Source organism: Pseudophryne corroboree, chromosome 9 (assembly GCF_028390025.1).
Source record: "Pseudophryne corroboree isolate aPseCor3 chromosome 9, aPseCor3.hap2, whole genome shotgun sequence".
Classification (NCBI taxonomy): Eukaryota; Metazoa; Chordata; class Amphibia; order Anura; family Myobatrachidae; genus Pseudophryne; species Pseudophryne corroboree.
The window spans coordinates 144,496,226-144,519,327 of NC_086452.1; the positions used below are offsets into that span (position 1 = coordinate 144,496,226).

At 41.5% G+C, this 23,102-nt stretch overlaps 1 protein-coding gene across 1 annotated transcript in view; it reads right to left on the bottom strand.

The window, feature by feature from the left end:
- Positions 1 to 23,102, bottom strand: part of DPYD (dihydropyrimidine dehydrogenase) — a 1,751,827-nt gene that overhangs the window by 1,280,388 nt on the left and 448,337 nt on the right. Inside the window, exon 5 of the mRNA XM_063941496.1 lies at positions 3,599 to 3,795. Within this exon, the coding sequence (XP_063797566.1) occupies positions 3,599 to 3,795 (197 nt within the window). The remainder of the gene's footprint in view (positions 1 to 3,598; positions 3,796 to 23,102) is intronic.

Consider the following 23,102-nt stretch of genomic DNA (forward strand, 5'->3'; position numbering starts at 1 on the left):
TACTCAGGCAGATTGGGATGTACAATAGTTTTTTTTAATGTCTCTCTACAGCCCAACCACATCACTGATTGCCACAGTGAAATTCCAAGCTCCAATAGCGGTTTTAATAATAATAATAATAATAATAATAATAATAATAATTTTATTTATATAGCGCTCTTTCTCCAATAGGACCCAAGGCGCTTAACAGATACATATCATAATATAGTACAGAGAATAATGAAGTACATTTTCATAAAATACAGAAGCATGAAGATACTAAAAGGGACATTATGGAAATGCTTGAGTAAACAGAAAAGTTTTGAGTCTACTTTTGAAGGATTCTATAGTTGGGGCCTCTCGCACTGTGCGGGGAAATGAGTTCCATAGAGTCGGAGCCGCATGACTAAAAGCTCGACCCCCAGATGAATTACGGTAGATTCTAGGTACTGCTAAAAGTCCTTCATCTACAGATCGCAGTAATCGAGTGGGGCAGTATGGGGTCAGAAGCTGTTTCAGGTACCTTGGGCCTTGGTCATGTAATGCTTTGAAAATCAGTAAGCCAATCTTGAAGATGATTCGCCATCTTATAGGCAGCCAGTGAAGGGAGTAGAGGATGGGTGTTATGTGGCTAGAACGGGGCTGGTTGGTTAATAGCCTGGCAGCTGTGTTTTGCACCAGCTGTAAGCGCTGCAATTCTTTTGCTGGTAGACCAAGGTAGAGGGCATTACAGTAGTCTAAACGAGATGATACAAATGCATGTATGACTTTTGGCATATCATCTGAGGGAATTAAGTGCTTGATTCTGGCTATGTTCCTCAGGTGAAAGAATGAGGATTTGATTGTGGCTGATATCTGATGTTTTAGTGTCAAGCCACCATCCAGGACAACGCCAAGATTCCGCACACGATCACTGGTCTGTAATTCTGAATCCCCGAGTGTAAGTCCAGTTGGTTGGCTATGCTGCAGTCTTGTCCTTTGATGTTGCGGTCATATCATAAGGACCTCTGTTTTATCCGGGTTCAGTCGCAGCCAACTGGCGCTCATCCACTCCAGTAGTTCAGCTAGACAGCCATTTAGGGTTGCTATTGGGTTATCAGTGCCCGGAGCAAAGGACAAGTACAGTTGTGTATCATCTGCATAGCAGTGGTAGACCAGGCCATGGCGCCTGATTATTTCACCCAATGGGAGCATGTATACTGCAAAAAGCATGGGGGATAGTAAAGAACCTTGTGGGACACCACATGGCAATGGCACTGGTGGTGATGAGTATAATCCAGATGATACTCTCTGTGACCTGCCTGTGAGAAATGATTTGAACCAGCTTAGGACTGTGCCATCCAGACCACAGAAATGTATCAGTCGCTCAATCAGAAGCCCATGGTCCACGGTATCAAATGCTGCCGAGAGATCCAGAAGGATTAATATTGAACAGTCACCTCTGTCTTTTGCCATCAGAAGATCATTTAACACACACACCAGGGCTGTTTCAGTGCTATGTCTTCTCCTGAATCCTGATTGAAATGGATCATAAATATCATGGGTTGTCAGGCGGGTTTCCAGTTGATTTGCAATGACTTTCTCAATAACCTTTCCTAGGAAAGGAAGGTTTGATACCGGTCTGTAGTTGGTCATGCAGTCGGGATCTAAATTAGGTTTTTTAAGAAGCGGTCTAACAATTGCTTCCTTTAGGGGTCCAGGAAAAATGCCTGTCTGCAAAGAGCATTGAACAATTTTTGTAAAGACAGGACCAATTATATCCATACAACCTATTAGAAGCTTGGTTGAGGCTGGGTCCAGATCACAGGTGGTGGGACGCAAAATCCGAGCAATTTCAGCAGTGTCCTTTACATCCACTGGATCAAAGCTGGTCCATGAAGGCAGGTAGCTTATATTGGCAGGCTTTGTAGTTTGGCACTCCTTTGATGGCACTGTGAAGATTCCAGCCCGGATGGTGGATATTTTATCTGCAAAGAAGTTTGCAAAATCGTTGCATCTTGCCTGGGAGAGGGTCTCATCAGTCTGCAGGCATGCTAGCTTGCAAAGCATCTCCACTGTGCGGAAAAGTTGAGCTGGCCTATTGTTTGCTGCTGTGATCTCATTTGACAGGAACTGTGCTTTCTTACGAGTGATTGTCGATTGATATTCTACGTTATGCTTTATTAGTTTTATTTTGTCATCCACTAGGTTAGTCTTCCTCCATCGTCTTTCCAGTCTACGCCCCCTTTTCTTGAGCTCACTAACACTGTAGTCGAACCATGGAGCTTGACGTTGTGGTTTACGAGGTCTTAAACGCACAGGGGCGATAATATCAATTGCAGCCATAACATCCCTATTATAATAATGGACTAGGGAACAGGGATCTTCACAGGCACCCAGTATAGCAGAGAGATCCAGATTTGCTGCAAGAGCCTGGGGAGTCATATCCCTCCTTGGACGATACCTGGTCAACTCCACGGGCAGAGATCTTAATTGAGGGGTTGCAACTGAGAACCAGGGGGAGTAGTGGTCTGACCAGATGACTGGGTTTATTTTTAGGTTAGTGACTTCTAATCCAATCTGAAAGACAAGGTCGAGAGTGTGACCACTTTTATGTGTGGCAGAGGGAATGACCTGTGTGAAACCCAGACCATTCATTGTGCACAGGAGGTCTTGGCCAAGGCGTGAGAGCTCATCCACCCATGCATTGAAATCCACGAGGATGAGCCATCTTTGATGTTCCAGAACCAGGCCAGCAACAGTGTCTGCAATTTCTTGCAGAAATATCTTTCCATCTCCAGGTGGCCGGTAAATGAGAAGTACTCTGAAACCTAATCCTGTCGAACTCCGGGCAGCAATGCACTCAAATGAGCGAGTAGTTTCAATAGGGTGGACCCTAAGTTTAAGTTCTTTTTTGAAGCAGATAGCCACCCCGCCACCCCTGCGGTCCAGTCTTGGGTTGTGGATGACAGAGTAGTTTGTTGGTACTGCAGCCTCCAATATAGGTGCTGCATTTTCATCTAGCCAGGTCTCTGTAATACAGGCTAGATCTGCAGATTCAATAAGGTCAGCAATTGTTGCAGTCTTGTTTCTTATAGATCTGGCATTACAAAGGACTGACCTGATTGGGCATACCAGGGGGCCTTCAGTTTTCTTTATGTTAAGTGCAGGAGCTCTGGGTATGGGGGTCACAAAGTGAGAGTTGACAGTTCTGTCCTTCCAAACACAGGGCCGTCTTTTGGGTATCACTTCTATTTGATTGTTCTTTGAGTATGGGGGTGAACAGGTGGGCAAATGACTTAGATGGTTACCGGGGGAAATATATTTCCGGCCTGCTCGCTTCCCACGAATGCGCCAGTGTTTTCTTTTTAAAATGCCAAGGGATTGGAGAATAGAAGCCTGTGATGGTGTGATAGGAACTGCAGAACGTGGTGGGCGGAGTGAAAGAATTGGTGGCTGATAATAATTATACTTTATAATAGCCTACTTTCCCTACAAGCAGCTTCAATTGCATTGCTGGGGAGCAGGGTTGCTTCTGCCAGGAAAAGCACCTTCAAAGATTCTGATTGATCTCCCCACTGCTGACAAACGTACAGTGCTCGCACTTGTCACCTGCAAGCTGTATCCTGTGTTTTCTTACCTTAACCCTCCAACATAACTCTGCTTCTCGAACACAGTGATATTAGAGTAGCCAAGCCGAGCTAGGAAAGAGGCACAGCTGATACTCGAAGGCCCAGCTCCAATAAGAGCAATCTTAGTCTTGTATGAGATTGGCATTTCCTCCACAGGGGGGAGCAATGGATTTCTTATTTGAGGGATTTTCATAGCTTTAAAAACCTGAGAAAAGAGTAAAAGAAAACAATATAAAAAAGCACTATACTTTGATATGACAAGACTACCAGGTGAATATCTACAGTATAAGCTTAGCAATGAACCAAACAATCAACATATTTTATATATATTAAAAGACAGCACTCAGTACAGAAAGCATAAAGATGATATGGTGGTGCAGGGTCCTGGCAATTGATAAAAACACTCACTTTCCCAAATGAAAAAAGATCAGCACTAACGTTTTTGGTGAAAGCAAAAAAAAAAGGGGGGTTAATTCCTTACAGACCATCCATCTGGATATAGTCCTGGTACTACAGCCCGACAGCTGTTTCAATTCTCGATGGTTTTCGTCAGGTGCCCCTGACGAAAACCATCGAGAGTTGAAACAGCTGTCGGGCTGTAGTACCAGGACTATATCCAGATGGATGATTTGTAAGGAATAAACCCCCTTTTTTTTGCCTTCACTAAAAACGTGAGTGCTGGTCTGTCCTCTTTTTTTCGTTTGTGAAAAGTGCTTTTAAATACATATATATACATATATATATATATAAAATTAAAAATCAATACAGCTGAGGCATGCACCCTGATACTATATCTATCTATCTATCTATATATATATATATCTATATATATATCTATATATATATATATATATATATATATATATCTATATATATATATATATATATATATATATATATATATATAAAAACTACATTAATATGAATGTATCAACCCAAGCAAGTAGTTCTTAGCCAGAATCTTTGCAAAACTAATACACAATTTTAACATACTAAGTGTAAAAAAATAGTAATTAAGATCAAAATGTTGGTGTTATTTTGTTCATGTCTTCATCTTCACTGGTTAGCTAATTATCATGACACAAATCGATTTGACTACTTCACACTTAAAGCCTGAGAGTGTGCTATGATTGTCATTTAATAGCAAGTAACCTCTACAGTTTGCCTTCTAGGAATATGTCCAATGTAATATCTTTAAAAGTCCTTTCCGTAGCACTGAAAATTGTAATAGGAAACATGTTACAATAATAGATTATTAACATTTACTACATAATAGTGAAATGCTGAACATAAAAATACACATTATTAATCAGTAGCTACTTTTTAAAAAAAAAATTTTTTTAATTATTTGGTTTTATTTAAAAAGCATTATTAAACATTTGCGTTCAATACTGTGTGGCATATTTAGTAGGTTTGAGGAGAAATGTGTGTTCTACAGTGATAATAAAACCAAACATGGGCCATACAAGTTGGGTGAATGGCCAGGTCATGAAGTCTAAAGCTGGATACACCCCTAAAGATTTATGTTCAATATGTCTGTATGGAACAAAAATCTGATAATGTAAGGGAGTAAATGACAATCAACCATTTGCTCCCAAACACTGAAAAACAGAAAATAGTTATTCAGAGAAATTGGTTAAATCCATTTGCCAGGATCCATCATTGATCCAATCCCAAAATATGGTATTATTCAAAATTGAATGTATAAAGCAATTGTTAGCCTAGATGTGACTTGGTTATGTGTATCAAAATGGCAGCTAAAGCTTCATGTTTCAATCTCCCAAAAAAACAGATCTTTCATGCCAGGTCAAGGAGTCTAAATCCGGATTAGGTAAGGAGAACATCACCTATAAAAGGAATTTTGTATCTATCTAGGCTGTCCCAACTTCCCTATCTACTGGGAGACAGTTGCTTGGAAGGGAGTGACTGATTCATTAAATATCCAGCAAAAAGAGATTTATATCCTAAGGGTGGGGACTTGGAGTAGAAGTCAAATATAACTGAGGAATGCACCCTTATTTTTCTGTGATCTCTGCCACAGCAAGAAAACAGGTCTCTTTACATAAGCAACCTTAAATCTTGTTTTCTTGTTTTTTTCCCCTTTTATTTCTAAAATCAATGCATTATAATCTATAATCTATAGATTAATCTATTGTCCATATTTTGTAATATTCTTTTTCTGTAACAAAAACCTTGGAAATATGTTTTGGATTAAAATACTGTAATCTAGCATATTCCCTGTGTCTCTGGTCAAACTCACAAGCCTGTGAAGTCAAAAGCTACAGTAAGTACTTATATGTGAGTGTGGAATAATAATATTTGTATGGAAAACCAAAAGATTCCCTTTACTTCTTTGGTGGTGGCAGATGTAATTTTGTTTTTATCTTTAGTGACCAATGTGCAACTGTCATGACCCAGCTGTCTTATATTGCGGTTTCTGAGTACAGTCTGGTTATCGTGACTCTGTTTGACTGAACAAATTAATCTGAACAATCGATTTTTGTCTGTTGCCAGTGTTTTGGAGCAAATGGTTGATTGTCATTTGCTCTCATAAATTACCAGATTTTTACTCCCACCAGAGTGATTGGACATATAAATCTTTAGGTGTGTACCCAGCTTTAGAAGAAAAAGATACTTTCTCCTGAAATACTCTGTGTGACTGTAAACATTACAATTGTCTGAATTAATACAGATTGCTCTATACCTGCTCACTTTAAAAGGGCATACAGATAAGGAGGAGGTGTAGACTGGCCCTAGTCAAACACACCTTTAATTATTATGTTGGGAGGAGGCACATCCCTATTCCTAAATACATTTACTAATTACCCACAAATTGAGTCAATTCGTGTTCTTAGGAATGGCCAGTTTTCTTATTTTTTTATATTTTTATTGGAAAACTGCACAAATTAGGAAATTGAATTACATACATGAGAAAAACCAGTGTATACAAAAAAACAGTATTACATCAACCAAAATAAAATCAGTACCGTTGCAGTAAGGTGTGGTTGGTGGGAGAAGAACACACAACATACAGTAGTTAAAGATAATACCATGTTGTAAGTGCTACCACTTTCCTATAGGGAGGGAAAGGTATGTACATATGGCAGTTAGATCTCAAAAAATGTCTCCACTGTCCTCTCCTTGTTATTCTTCATCTCCAACCAGTTCATATTAAATAGATAGGAGAGTTGAGGCACTAGCAAAGCTAAATAAAGTGTCTGTAGATTGAGACAAAACAGTTTGTTTGCATACATCAGCTGTTTTAGCTACTGTAACAATAGACTCTGTCCTAGAGGTGGTTGGGATTGTCGTGGTGATAGGTACATCTCCCAAATGGCCCATTCAGGAGATAAGGTGACAGGTATACCCAGCTTATCCCTGATGTAAGACTGAATAAGAGCCCAAAACATCTAAACCTCTGCCGGCATAACACAGCATCAAGTTCATGAATCTTATCCATGTCAGTCAGTTAAGATAGTAGTTTGGTAATGTAACTACGGACTTGGTAGTAATCAAATACTGGAATGTGAAGATGTGGAAACAGTTCTCTGAGATTGGCATAATGAAGTATTTGAAGCATTTGTTGTTCTAATAGCTGATAAACTAAACGTACATCCTAAAGTCTCAATGAATTTAATGTGATCCGTGGTCCCTCTAAACCCTGCATTATGAATTAATGGAAGGAAAAGAGTGTCATGAGCAGGGACACCCATTCTAGAGTGTGATTATCTCCATGCAGTACAGGTGGTAGTCAACAGTAAATTATTAATTATGAACAATGGTAAAGAAGAAGAGCATATATTTAGGGAACTAGGGAGCAGAATTTCAGGGCAGAAAGTTTGTTCCAAGCCACTGTTAGCTATGTCATCAGAATTCTGCAGGCAATCCACTGTATAGTGGTAATTCACTGCCGAAACTCCTAATACAAGGTAGGTTAACATCATCTTATGTCGGCTGTTGACTGAGTTTAAATAGGGATATTCATTTTTTGTGTGACCAGATGAACCTACTTAAGGCTTTAGCTAAAAATGTTAAATTAGTTTCTGTCAGCAATAGTGGCAGCATCTGAATTTGTAACAATAATCTCGGGATAGAAACCATTTTGTTTAACTAGCACCTACCCAAGTTTGAAAGAGGTAAATGTTTCCACTCTTGGAAATTAGCCAAAGGACGGCTTATGCCGTCCGGAAAGTTAGCCACATATAGATTATGCGTATCAATGGTTATCTTTAGTCCCAGTATGTAAGTCTAATACTAGCCCATTAAAAAAGGAACTAGCCATTATAATTTTGCACCACTTCAGTGTGTAAGGCTAGTGTCTCTGCCTTAGATTTATTAATTAGGAACCCTGAAATTGATTCAAAATCAGAGAGTAGCTGCAGAAGAACAGGGAGAGTGGTATGGGGATTTGATAAATATAACCGTAAATCATCAGCGTTTCCTTATACCTTAAGAACATGAGTCCTGATCTCAACTCCACACCAAGTGTTATTTAAATTAAAACAGGGCAGCCCTGTCTAGTACCCCTGTGCAGACAAAAAGTATCCGTATTTATCCTATTAATAGTGAGAAATGCAGAAGAGAGGCATACAGGGGTAAGGAGAAATTTAATAAGACCAGGTCCAAATTGTTGCCAGTGAAGCACTCACAAAAAGTGAGTCCAGGATACCTGATTAAATGCCTTATCATCACAACTCATCAATAGGAATGTGCCATGTGGAGTTTGACGAGATTTAGTCAGCACAGCTACTGTATTAACTGGCTCATGTTGTGCATGGGCAACCTACAATTTACAAAGCCCATTAAAGTAATCTAGGGAGAAGGACCTGTAACCTCAATGTCATTACTGTAGACAAGATTTTAAAATCCTAGTTTAATAAAGAGATCGGGCTGTAAGACTGTACCAATGTGGTAGTGTTTTCCCAGGTATGGTTAAAACCATGAAGGGCAATGGGGCCGCATGACATCAGGGAGTGAAGAAACTTCACTCCCTCCGTCAACCCCCCACCCCCCGCTGCCGGGTTGGCACCTTGGGCAGTGTGTAGGGCTTCTTAAACCTTGTGGGTGCAATGTTATTCACTTTAAATGTACAAATTCTAAAAAGCAAGCTCTTGGAAAGCAACCAATTCTCTATCCTAGTGGAGGTGCGGTGGGAATAAAAAGTGTAGTCCCGTTGAACGAGTGTTGGTATCAATAATAATAATTATAGAGCCAATGGTGTGCTGCTCCTCCCTACACCAGAAAACCCACATCTATATAGAGTATGATTCAAAGTAGGATTAAAATCCCCACCTAGAATTATGGTGCCCTCAGCACAATCCTGCAAGCGAACATAAATATTACTGAAGAAAGCATTATTTGGGGCCATTGGTGTGTGGCTATGGTGTACAGCTTCCCCTTCAGCCATAAGTTACCAAATAGAAAATGACCATATACATCACAGAGAGAGTCTAAAATAGTATATTGGAGTCACCTATGGAAAATAACAACTATACTCCTTTGCTTTAAGTTAAAGGAGGCTGACTTGTAGTCATTGATCCAGGTATCACTGAGTATATCGGGATCCCCAACCCTCCAGTGGGTGTCTTGTAGCACCACCATTTTAGGTGCTGTAACACTTTCCTATGTTTAATCAGGGTATTAAGGGCTTCTATATTCCATGTGAGGATCTTAATATGCTCTTTACGAATCAAGGTGTGGTCACAGAACTAGTGCAAACAACAAATACTCTTTTTGTTGGATACTAACTGCCCCCCATGTCCCAGCAAGCAGGATAGCCTGATCAAAAACAGGTGTGTAGTCCCACAACCACGTTATTGATACTATTAACATTGTCAACCAACATTGTGCAGTTCGTCCATTTTGTGACTTTGGAAGAACTCACCGTGATAAACAAATATCAGTTTTCTGATCAGAAATAAGGAGAAGGGGGTAAGGGAAGAGTAGGAAGAGAGATGGGAAGAAAAAGTTAGAGAACAAATATTTAATAAGAAGCCCAAATAGCTTCCAAAGGCACATATATGGGCAGCAAATAACTAGAATTTTAGTGATACAGTAATTATAAATCAACAGTAATAATGTAATAAGCAAAATGAATTCTGCAGTACGGCTGTGATAAGTGAAATATTAGCAACCTAATTGAAATATTAGTCCCCAGATCCAGAAGAAGCAGAGGATGTTTCCTGTAGGGAGTAAGCAAATGTTTTGGCAGCAGCGGCAGAAACAAAAACATGTGGTTTTCCTTCTTAAAGACACAGGGCCTAATTCAGAACTGATCACAGATGTGTGAAAAATGCACATCTTCAATCAAAATTTTTGGCATGCAGGGGGGATGCCCAGCACAGGGTAACTCCACACTGCATGCCGGGTCCTGCCCCCCTGCCTACCCTGCAGACATGTGAAAGCATCATGTGGCAGCAATGCTTTCGCACCTGAGTAGCTCTCTGCCTACGCAGTCTAGCTGCGAAGGCAGGTGGCTACCCTCCATGTTTAGGGTCACAGCAGATGCATGTGATGTTACGCAGCCACAGCTGCCCGTCCCACAAATGGTCTGGACATGTCTACGTTGTCCGGACCACACACCCCAAACGCCGCTGCAATGCCGCCGACACACCCCGTGACCACCTCTGCCTCAAACAGGCAGAGGCAATTGCACAAGTGAGATGCCGTTGTATCTTACTGTGTGCGCAAGCGCAGTGCGGCTGCTGCATGTACGCAAACTTCACTGGGCTTCAGCTTGCGTATGCTGCCACTGCAGCGGCCAGGTCTGAATTACTTCAAAGGCAAAGCGGATCCCTGCATCAAATAGTATTTTACTAAAGGGGAAGAATTCTTTCCTAGTCATAGCAACCTGGTAAGAAAAGCATTTAACACATTAAGTTTATCCACATAGTTGAGAAATTTAAATATCACTGGTCTAGGTCTGCGGCGATCAACCTGGCGATCTGGTCAGATACAATGCGCTTGTTCAATAAGCATGGCCCACCTGGCAGGTGCACATCCCAACTCTGCAGGCAGCCATGTGGAGACAAAGGGCCTAATTCAGACCTGATCAGCAGCAAATTTGTTAGCTAATGGGCAGAACTATGGGCCTAATTCAGGTTGGGGCAGATATAACATGTGCAGAGAGAGTTAGATTTGGGTGAGTTGTTTTGTTTCTGTCCAGGGTAAATACTGGCTGCTTTATTTTTACACTGCAATTTAGATTTCAGTTTGAACACACCCCTTCCAAATATTACTCTCTCTGCACACGTTACATCTGCCCCACCTGCAGTGCACATTGTTTTGCCCATCTGCTAACAAATTTGCTGCTACGATCAGGTCTGAATTAGGCCCCATGTGCACTGCAGGGAGGAAGGGGGCAGATATAACATGTGCATAGAGAGTTAGATTTGGGTGGGTCATATTGTTTCTGGGTAGGGTAAATACTGGCTGCTTTATTTTTACACTGCAATTTAGATTTCAGTTTGAACACACCCCACCAAAATCTAACTCTCTCTGCACATGTTATATCTGCAGTGCACATGGTTTTTCCCATTAGCTAACAAATTTGCTGCTGCGATCAAGTCTTAATTAGGCCCAAAGTCCAATAGATCTTTTGACTTAACAGACTCAGGCAGTCTAATCAGACGCAGATTGTTACGCCTTTTGCAATTCTCTTAATCTTCTAATTTATCTTGCATGGCTGCAATAGAAGCTTCTTGAGTATCTATGAGAGATTGGGCAGCAGTAAGATCATCTTCAAGGTAAGAACTATGTTTCTCCACCTCCTCAAAATGTGCACAGTGTTCTTTCAATGGCTTCTAGTCAATAGCTTCCTTTAGCCTGGCTAGTCTTTTGTCAGAGACTTTTTGCGCTTTACCCATGGAAGCAGCGCTGAATTTGCAGGGATCATCAACTTCATCCAGAATATTCTCTGATTGTGCAAGTTCACTATCTCAGGGCAGATCCAGCCAGACTTAGGGGAGGATATATAGTATCGCTGGGTGGCCAGAGGCAGCAGGGGCTGTGGGGAAGATGCCCTGTGGTTTACAAGATGGCAGCAGCAGGCAGAGAGCACCACAATAAGTGCAGGAGTTCTGTGGTATGAAACAGTTCAGGAATAATCTCCTATTACCTACTGCTATCTCCGCTGAGCACTGATGTCACTTGGGGTCACAGCACCCAGTGCTATCAGCAATTTAGGACCGTGGCGGTGATGGGGAATGGAGAGCTTAGTTAAAATGTGGCCATGTCAGGGTACATCGTCCAGAAGTCCATTGTTATTTTAATTTTCATGTTGTTTTTTTGTTAATTGAGGTTCTACATATATAGTATATGTCCTGATTCCCAGCCCAAGAAAAATTGTTAGTACAGTAGGTAATGAACACAATATATTTTAAAGTAGTGGAAAACTAACTTTGATATCCGGTACCAAACCATTAACCAAATAGAACAGTCATGGTTTTGCTTGTGTACTGTAAAATTTACTGTCAAGGTTCCTTTGCAGTAGTGAATAGCTGTTACCTTGCTTATGAGGATATACTGTATGCGACTTTCATGCTAAAATGCAGTCACAGTGAGGGATATCCATGTCCCACCCATGGGAGAAAATCTCTGAGATTTATGAAAAAGAATACAATGTCTTGACTTCCATATTGGAGTCCCGTGTTATAAGCTTTCCCAGTCCTTACCCACAAGAAAAACTCAGTATGCCTCCCATGATGGTCCAATGAGGATCTGTCAGTGATTTGCAGTATATGGCATGAGGGGCATGGCACAACTTATACTCCACATGATGGAAAGCTAGTTTCTTACTTTAGCATCTTTTATCAATATAGCCGCATACAAACAGGACCTTAGTGTACTGGGGTCTTAGAATTTGTACTTTTCTTACAATTGTACCAGTGAAAATTTGCACAATGTTGCATGATGGCAAGCATAGAGTGGTTCAGTTTTATCAGCACCGGTATCTTGCTTTTTTTTTTTCCAGAAAGCATACATCTCATACAGCTATAGCATGCAAATCCACTACTAGTGTAATATAGAGCACACATGTACTTTGTGCTCTTATTGTATTAGCAGTGTGAAAAAGAAGTAAATGTAATAAAAATACTGAGTGATGGGGTGCAATGCATGGCATAGCTTAGATGAATATTTAAACAAACACATTACATTGAGAGAACTGTACTATATATAAGACTCAAGGCGTAATATAACAATAGGACAAAGTATAATATAGGCCCTCATTCCGAGTTGTTCGCTCTGTAAAAATCTTCGCATCGCAGCGATTTTCCGCTTAATGCGCATGCGCAATGTCCGCACTGCGACTGCGCCAAGTAAATTTGCTATGTAGTTAGGAATTTTACTCACGGCTTTTTCATCGTTCTGGCGATCGTAATGTGATTGACAGGAAATGGGTGTTACTGGGCGGAAACAGGCCGTTTTATGGGCGTGTCGGAAAAAACGCTACCGTTTTCGGAAAAAACGCAGGAGTGGCCGGAGAAACGGAGGAGTGTCTGGCCGAACGTTGGGTGTGTTTGTGACGTCAAACCTGGAACGACAAGCACTGAACTGATCGCAGATGCCGAGTAAGTCTGGAGCTACTCAGAAACTGCTACGAGGTGTGTAATCGCAATATTGCGAATACATCGTTCTCAATTTTAAGATGCGAAGATTCACTCCCAGTAGGCGGCGGCTTAGCATGAGCAAATCTGCTAAAATCCGCTTGCGAGCGAACAACTCGGAATGAGGGCCATAGTACAGAAACTAAGAAGTACAGAAAAGCTTTTCATAAAATACAGAAGCATGTAGACACTAAAGAGACATTATGGAAATGCTTGAGTTAACAGGAAAGTCTTGAGTCTATTTTTGAAGGATTCTATAGTTGGGGCATATCGCACTATGTGGGGAAGTGAGTTCCATAGAGTTGGAGCCACATGACTAAAAGCTCAAACCCCAGATGAATTACGAGAGTTTCTAGGTACTGCTAAACGTCCTTCATCTACAGATCGCAGTAATCGAGTGGGGCAGTATGGAATCAGAAGCTGCTTCAGGTACCTTGGGCCCTGGTCAAGTAGCACTTAGAAACTCAGTAAGCCAATTTTGAAGATGATTCGCCATCTTACAGGCAGCCAGGGAAGGGAGTAGAGGATAGGTGTTATGTGGCTAGAACGGGACTGGTTGGTTAACAGCCTGGCAGCTGTGTTTTGCACCAGCTGGTTGTGGTGCAATTCTTTTGCTGGGAGACCAAGCTAGAGGGCATTACAGTAATCTAATCAAGATGATACAAATGCATGTATGACTTTCGCAGATCATCTGAGGGAATTAAGCGCTTGATTCTGGCTTTGTTTCTCTGGTGAAAGAATGAGGACTTGACTGTGGCTAATATCTGATGTATAAGTGTCATATATGTATATATATATATATATATATATATATATATACACACACACACACACACACACGCTGTAGTTCTTCCATCTAAACAGGTTAAACAATTCTAAACTAGATTATTTATTATTGCTTGAAAGCATTGCTGACCATGAACCCAACTGACCCACTGTAGATCCCTAAATTGCCCAAGGGTTCTAGTAAGAGAGCCACCAACCATTCAGAAGGAAATCAGCTTGATGGTCTTCGCATGTTCAAAGCATAAAAGTGGCAAAAGAACAAGTATGACACATCCAAAACTTGGGAAAACAAAACCATTACAGTTTTTGTTAAATGTATGGTATTGCACTTATTCTGTCAAGTGTGATTTGCAGTAAAAAAATAAGAGGTAATTAAAAGATATTTTCTTTGTGCAGAATATTGCCAATTTTTCATGGTTCTTCTATCAGGCAAACACTAAGAGTTCTATATGCCACAAATAGAGGTGGAACATTTTTACTCTTTCTTTCCTATTTACTTCTGATCGGTACTTCATACAATGGTCTGCCCTAGGGAACTGTAAAGTAAAACAACAGTGCACAAATGTATTTGTAATGCATTAAACATTATGTGGTGTGATGCAATACATATGCTATCCTGACACTTGGGATACCGGCTGTCAAAATACCCACAGCAGCATCTCAGTGTTTAAAATCCTGACACTAATTAAGTAAGCTAACCCTGATCCCTAACCCACCTTTCCTGCAAGCCTGGACCTATCTTCCACCCTCCTCCCCAGCAGCCTGACCCTAACCCTCCCCGCTGGTGCCTAACCCCAGGGCCGTAACTACATGTGTGCCAGGTGTGCCTGGCACACAGCGCAGTTGCCCTGAGGGCGCAATGGGCAACGGCATGTAATGAGTCAAATTGACTCATTACTTGCCGCCTCTGCTGTGTGCCATGCGCCGCGCTGTGTTGGAGAGCAGCAGCCGCGCCGGCAGCGAAGAAGGAGGGAGGGAGGGGGACTGGAGCCGCAGCAGCTCTATGACATTGGTAGTAAGCGCCGCTGCAGCACTCCCCTCTCCTTCCGTATAGGCTGCCCGGCGCTGCTGTGAATGCTGGGATGCGGTTCCTCCATCCCAGCATTCACAGCGGCGCCGGGCAGCCTATACGGAAGGAGAGGGGACTGCTGCAGTGGCGCTTACTACCAATGTCATAGAGCTGCTGCGGCTCCAGTCCCCCTCCCTCCTCCTCCTTGTCCGATGCCTGACTGTCAGCGGGGAGATGGTAAGTATATCTCTCTCTCTCTCTCAGGGGGACACCATCTGCCATAATGTGTAAAAAGGGGGACTGGCTGCCGCAATGTGTAAAAAGGGGGACACCGTCTGCCGTAATGTGTAAAAAGGGGGACTGGCTGCTGCAATGTGTAAAAAGGGGGACGCTGGCTGCTGCAATGTGTATAAAGGGGGACACCGTCTGCCGTAATGTGCAAAAACGGGGACGCTGTCTGCTGTAATGTGTAAAAAAGGGGGACGCTGTCTGCCGTACTGTGTAAAAATGGGGATGCTGTCTGCTGTAATGTGTAAAAAGGGGACGCTATCTTCCGTAATGTGTAACAAGGGGGATGCTGTCTGCCGTACTGTGTAAAAACAGGGATGCTGTCTGCCATAATGTGTAAAAAGGGGACGCTGTCTGCTGTAATGTGTAAAAAGGGGAGACGCTGTCTGCCGTAATGTGTAAAAAGGGGATGCTGTCTGCTGTAATGTGTGAAAAGGGGGACTGTCTGCTGTAATGTGCAAAAAGGGGGACTGTCTGCTGTAATGTGTAAAAAGGGGGACTGTCTGCTGTAATGTATAATGTCTGGTGTAGTGGCGCTACTGTGCCGCGTAATTTTAATAATGGAGACTACTGTGCACCGTAGTATGAATTGCTATTATTTTGTGGCCACACCATTTCCCCATGAAGCCACGCCACTATATATTTTTCACTCGCCTATGGCGCGCAATGCACCTAACTTGCATGGGGGGGGCGCCAATGCAGTTTCTTGCACACAGCGCTAAAATGCCTAGTTAAGGCACTGCCTAACCCTAACACCCCCCCCCCCCCCCCCCCACACCTTATATCTCTACAGTTCCACAGCAGTCCTTTGTATGGGATGCCAGTGTTCGGGTTACCGGCGTCAGAATTTTGATCCATGTTTGGATTATTGCGTATGTATTCCGAATAGTGTCAGGATTCCGGCATCTGTATTCTGACTGCTAGGATTCCAAATGCCAGGATCCTGAGTGCATGCTGGTGTGATGTGCCACTTTTACTGTAATTCTCTACTTGTTTCAATCCAAAGTCCCTTTAAGGTGGCAGACATACATTAATTAATGCCTCTATTTTGTGCAGTTTAGCAAAAAGTAACTCAGTATTACATACTGTATGACTCAGCTCTCTAGAATCTAGATTATATACAGGGAATGCAGTCAATTTACCTCCAATCAAAATCCCGAAGGTCAAAATCCCGACAGCAATTAACAGATGGTCAAAATACCGACAAGGTCAAAATCCTGACATGGACAAAATACCGACATTTAAAATACAGACAAGGTCAAAATACCAACATATAAAATGCCGACAGGTCAAAATGGCGACATGAGTTTTTCATGATTTCTTTCATTGAAACCGACTTGTTCATACTTTACCATCCCAGTGGACCTGGAGGGGGAATATAATAGTGTGCCGAGCGCAGCGAGGCATCGTGACCGAAGCATGGCGAGCGCAGCGAGCCATGCGAGGGGACGCGGTACACTTATATGGTGTCCATGTCGACATACACACAAAAACAATGAAAAATGCATGTCTGTATTTTGACCTATCGGCATTTTACATGTCGGTATTTTGACCTTAAATTATTATATTTTGTCCATGTCGGGATTTTGACCTTGTCGGGATTTTGACAGTCGGTCAATTGCTGTCAGGATCTCAACCGTGGGGATTTTGATTGGAGGTATTTCATACCGATCCAGAACACAGAGGTCTATACTGAGTCTAAGGGGAGTATATGTAATATCAATCACCTTTTAAATGATGCTTTTTTAAAACATTGGGATTTCGCTGATGCCCACAAGTTGCAGGTTACTACATTTACTCCAAAGTTTACTTATTAAAAATATTTTGGATTTCAGTTTGTTTCAGTGCAGAAATGTTATTATCATAAGTTGAATTGTATTACATTTTTTGTATTCTTTACAGATATTACTTTTGGACAGTCCTTGCAATAGTGTCTTCATACATCACAAAAATAATATTCAACTAATTTGCCTAAAAGAATATCAAATTAGTCTACAGATAAGATAAGCAGTCAATGCCTACATGCTGTTTTGCATAAGCCGAATAATAGTAATGTGGATACCTAAATGCTAATTGCAGTGAATTACAGGTTTGCAAATTAGTTTTATCTCAAAAAAGAAAAAAAGGTAAAAAAAAAATTACTCTCAAGATTTAAACAATGAACAGAAATGTACTATTGATGTACATTATAGAAGAAGACACAGAAAAGAAATTAACCATGTTTTAACTATTATCTTATGTAGCTAAGCTTACCAGGTGTCTCTCAAATCAAATATTAATAACCTATTATTTTTTTATAACAACCAAGCAACTACTACTGTATAAACAGGTTTAACACTATACAACTATTCTTAATTTTCATTAACACACCTAGGACCTGAAACAGTTTCTTTTTCGACTGTATGCTAATACTGGTACAAGCCCTTCCCTGGTGCTCTACCATGTATCCAAATGTAAGGCCAAAGGGGGTCAATCAGACCTCATCATAGATGTGCGAAAAAACACACATCTACAAACAAACTCAATGACATGCAGGTGGACGCCCAGCACAAGGCAAGTGCCCCCTCTCAGATATGTGAAAGCATTGCACAGTAAGGGCAGAGGGCGTGGGCGCACAGACACGGCGCACGGGGGCATGATGTGTCCGAGTCTTATAAACAGGTACTTCCAGTGGTGCGGGGCACAAACAGAGCTGGGAGCTGCACTGCGTGTTGCCTTCCCTGCTTCTCTGTGACCGGACTGGCCCACATGCCATTCTGCCCTTCTGATACCGTCAAGTTTGCACCGTGGTCTGATCATAAGCTCGACACATGGTTTCTAAACTTGTAAAGTGGTACATACAATTGCCAAGTAAGGTGCACCTTGAATTAACAAATGTCACGCCTGTGCCTATGAACTGTATCATTACGCTGCTGAAAATTATAGAGGCTGTGCTTATTTAATCTATACTCCTGCAGATAAGTGCTCTACTAACCCCCTACTGTGAAAACCATTTTACATGGAAGTTGATACCTAATTGCTCTAAACGACTACTAAATATCCAAGCTGTGCTACACTAACGTACGAGCTTAAAGTTCCATTGCAGTGCATCTGGAAAGTATTCACAGCGCTTCACTTTTTCTACATTTTGTTATGTTACAGCCTTATTCCAAAATGGAATACAATAATTTTTGCCTCAAAAGTCTACACACAATAGCCCATAATGACAACGTGAAAAAAGTTTTTTTGAGATTCCTGAAAATGTATTAAAAATAAAAAACTAAGAAATCACATGTGCATAAGTATTCACGGCCATTGTTGATGCACCTTTGGCAGCAATTACAGCCTCAAGTCTTTTTGAATATGATGCCACAAGCTTGGCACACCTATCTTTGGGCTGTTTTGCCCATTGCTCTTTGCAGCACCTCTCAAGCTGCATCAGGTTGGATTGGAAGCGTCGGTGCACAGACATTTTCAGATCTCTCCAGAGATGTTCAATCGGATTCAAGTCTGGGCTCTGGCTGGGCCACTCAAGGACATTCACAGAGTTGTCCTCAAGCCACTCCTTTGATATCTTGGCTGTGTGCTTAGGGTTGTTGTCCTGCTGAAAGATGAACCGTCGCCCAAGACTGAGGTCAACAGCGCTCTGGAGCAGGTTTTCATCCAGGATGTCTCTGTACATTGCTGCATTTATCTTTCCCTCTATCCTGACTAGTCTCCCAGTTCCTGCCACTGAAAAACATCCCCATAACATGATGCTGCCACCACCATGCTTCACTGTAGGGATGGTATTGGCCTGGTTATGAGTGTTGCCTAGTTTCCTTCAAAAATTACGCCCGGCATTCACGCCAAAGAGTTCAATCTTTGTCTCATTAGACCAGAGAATTTTGTTTCTCATGGTCTGAGAGTCCTTCAGGTGCATTTTGGCAAACTCAAGGCAGGCTGCCATGTGCTTTTTACTAAGGAATGGCTTCTGTCTGGCCACTCTTCCATACAGGCCTGATTGGTGGATTGCTGCAGAGATGGTTGTCTGTCCTTCTGGAAGTTTCTCCTCTCTCCACAGAAGAATGCTGTAGCTTTGAAAGAGTGACCATCGGGTTCTTGGTCACCTCCCTGACTAGGGCCCTTCTCCCTTGATCACTCAGTTTAGACGGCCGGCCAGCTCTATTAAGAGTCCTGACGGTTCCGTACTTCTTCCATGTACGGATGATGGAGGTCACTGTGCTCATTGGGACCTTCAAAGCAGCAGATATCTTTCTGTACCCTTCTTCAGATTTGTGCCTCGAGACAATCCTGTCTCGGAGATCTACAGATAATTCCTTTAACTTCATGCTTGGTTTGTGCTCAGACATGCACTGTCAAGTGTGGGAGCTTATATGGACAGGTGTGTGCCTTTACAAATCATGCCCAATTATGCTGTCGGAACATCTCAAGGATGATCAGTGGAAACAGGATGCACCTGAGCTCAATTTTGAGCTTCATAGCAAAAGCTGTGAATACTTATGTACATGTGATTTCTTAAGTTTTTTATTTTTAATAAATTTGCAAAAATCTCAAAAAACTTTTTTCAAATTGTCTTTATGGGGTATTGTGTTAAAAATTTTGAGGGGAAAAATTAATTTATTCCATTTTGGAAGAAGGCTGTAACATAACAAAATGTGGAAAAAGTGAAGCGCAGTGAATACTTTCCGGATGCACTGTATATAGATTGCTACAAACTTACTACTGCTGCTGGTAATATAGAAAAAATATTAACGATTGCTTTCCATGTCCTGTGTCTTGGCTCAGGAATAATCATATATAATGTCTAGTATCTGAATTTTTTTTTTAAATAATTCTATATTTGCTACTGTCGCTAAGAGATCTATTTTAATTGTGTGTTAAAATTGTATAATAAACTACCCTTTTGTAATCGGCAGTGCTCCATCTATCTGTATTTTCATTGGTTTTTCAGAGGGTCAGCACCTCTTATTTCTGGTAGAGCAGCAGCCCTGCATAAAAAGGGATAAGAACAGGTGCAGTATACATATTTTTTCCTGCAGCGCTTTCTTTATTTCTTGACTTCACTTCAGCAACATACCAACAACACTCCCTTAGCCAGGGCCACCATCAAGGGGGTTCAGGTGGCGGTGTACTATATGGGTCCTAGGCAGATGGGGATGGCTGATGGCTCCATTGATCCTGACTATAAACTGCTTCTGTGAAGTAGTGTCCCAGATCATTGTTGGCTGCAGCAGGGTCATATTATGATGAAGGAAGGAACCTGTCCTGGGAATTTTACTACACAGACCCCCACCCCGTTCCCCCCATATCAGCTTTTTTTCTGCCGCATTAGCCCTGCCCCCAGCTTTCCTCCTCTCTTCTCCACTGTCCTCCCTGCTTTCATTGGCACACAGAATTAGGCTGACACTGTACCTGTGGTTCACACCACAGCACTAATCCCTTTCACCTGCAGTCTCTTCCACTGTCTCCTTTTTTGCTGCAGTGTCTCTCACTGTGACCTTCTCCCCTGCATTCTCTCTCACAGTCTCCTTCTTACCAGTAGTCTCTCTCACAGGGGTAAATTTACTAAGATGGGAGTTCTATTTAAGATGGCCATAGCAACCAATAAGATTCTAGGTAATATCTTCTAGAAGGTGCTAGATAAATGAGAAGTAGCATCTGGTTGCTATGGGCAACATCCCATCTAAAATAAAACTCCCCTCTTAGGAAATTTACCCCACAGTCTCCTTCTAACCTGCAGTCACTCTCACAGTCTCCTTCTTACCTGCAGTCTCTCTCACAGTCTCCTTCTTACCTGCAGTCACTCTCACAGTCTCCTTCTTACCTGCAGTCTCTCTCACAGTCTCCTTCTTACCTGCAGTCTCTCTCACAGTCTCCTTCTAACCTGCAGTCACTCTCACAGTCTCCTTCTTACCTGCAGTCTCTCTCACAGTCTCCTTCTTACCTGCAGTCTCTCTCACAGTCTCCTTCTTACCTGCAGCGTCTCTCACAGTCTCCTTCTTACCTGCAGTCTCTCTCACAGTCTCCTTCTCCCCTAGCATCTTTCCCACTATAGCCTTGTCCCTGCAGTCTGTCCCACTGTCCACTTTTTCCCTGCAGCCTGTCCCTCTGTCCACATTTTCCCCCCACAACCTGTCCCACTGTCCAATTTTTTTCCCCTCAGCCTGTCCCACTGTCCACTTTTTTCCCTGCAGCCTGTCCCACTGTCCACTTTTTTTATCCTGCAGTCTGTCCCGCTGTCCACTTTTTTTCCTTGCCTGTGCCTCCTCCCATTAGTGCCTCTGACACCTTCAAATCTGTTCTTCTGGCCTCTTTCTATCTGTCCCTTTGCCATCCTTTACTAATGTGTATGCCATAGCCATGGATGTATACCTCTGCCCCCATACCTCATGGCTTGTGGTTGTGTTCATATTTGGCATGGATGTAGGGAGAATCAGTCACATTCACCACCACAAAATGGAACCTTAGGATGGTGGGCAAGCATATTTTTTCTCACTTTTAAAAAATGTTTAATTCTTTTTAATCAAAAAATGTTTCAAAATGGATTTTTTTTTATATTTTTCATCTACTGACAGATATTTTTGTTCACTCCTGTGGAGACTACACATGCTCATTGGAGAAGCTTCTCTTAAGAAGGATCACAGCTATCTTAAAAGGTGGTGTTGTTGTTAACCATTTACAGTATACAAAAGGCCTGGATGCAGTCCTTCATCTTCATGAAATGTTTCAAGGTTGTACTGTATGTTTTACAATCATTTATAATTGATCCACTTCTGATGAAGTCTGTATAAAGATGCAATGCGTCAAGTGAAGGGGTAGGTCTTCCTCGATACTGTAAATTGGTAGCCACTGACCTTTTTTTTTTATTATTTCTATGCCCAGCGTGGATAAAAATCACATCTTTATTATAAGAAATTTGTGTAAGCTCATTATTATTTAATTGTAACAATAGTTTTTTATAATAAATGTGAGAAATATATTATATATCTAACATTAGTCTATTCCAGTCTTTTGGGTGTCTTATTGGTATGAGGGTCTATTTACAGGATCCCTCCTAAAATAATCATTCTACAGAGTCTATAAAAACGTGTCGTCTATAATTGATCTTCAGTGAAGGAATCTTTCATCATACGACAACTTGAGTCATCTTTACTATACATTCCTTTGGACCAACTGGTTTTATTGTAAAAGGACATTTCAATTTGTTTTAGAATTATATGGACTTTTTGTGACCATTTAAAGTAATATGGGTTTATAATATCTATTTGTGCACCACATTGTTCTTTTTGTTTCTATATGCTATTTTGGATCGCTTGTTGACAGAGATTCACCAATGGGAGCAGTCATTATAACGAAATGTTTTTATTTTAGTATTACTATATATACAGTATATGTGTAGTATTCCCTTTTACTATTCTTACTACAGGGCAGGATAAGAGTATTTGGCTTTATGAGAGGGTAAAATCTTTCTTTTTTTCTTTCTTTTATTTATCTGTCGGTCTATCTCTCTTATAATATATATATATATATATATATATATATATATATATATATATATAGCTATAAAGTCCAGTCACCCAAACTTCCTATAGGAATTGATGTCACAATCTATGCACTATAGATATTGAACAAGGAATTACCTGGTCATTTTCACTGCAGCCACTGAAGGAGAAGAATCTCTGCATATGTCCACAGGTGTATGGGACCCCAGGTCGACACCAAAAAGGTTGACACACCTTAGGTCGACACCAATTGGTCGACACACCTTAGGTCGACGCCTGAAATAGGTCGACTTGAACAAAAGATCGACATGGAAAAAGGTTGACTTGAGTTTTTAATGTG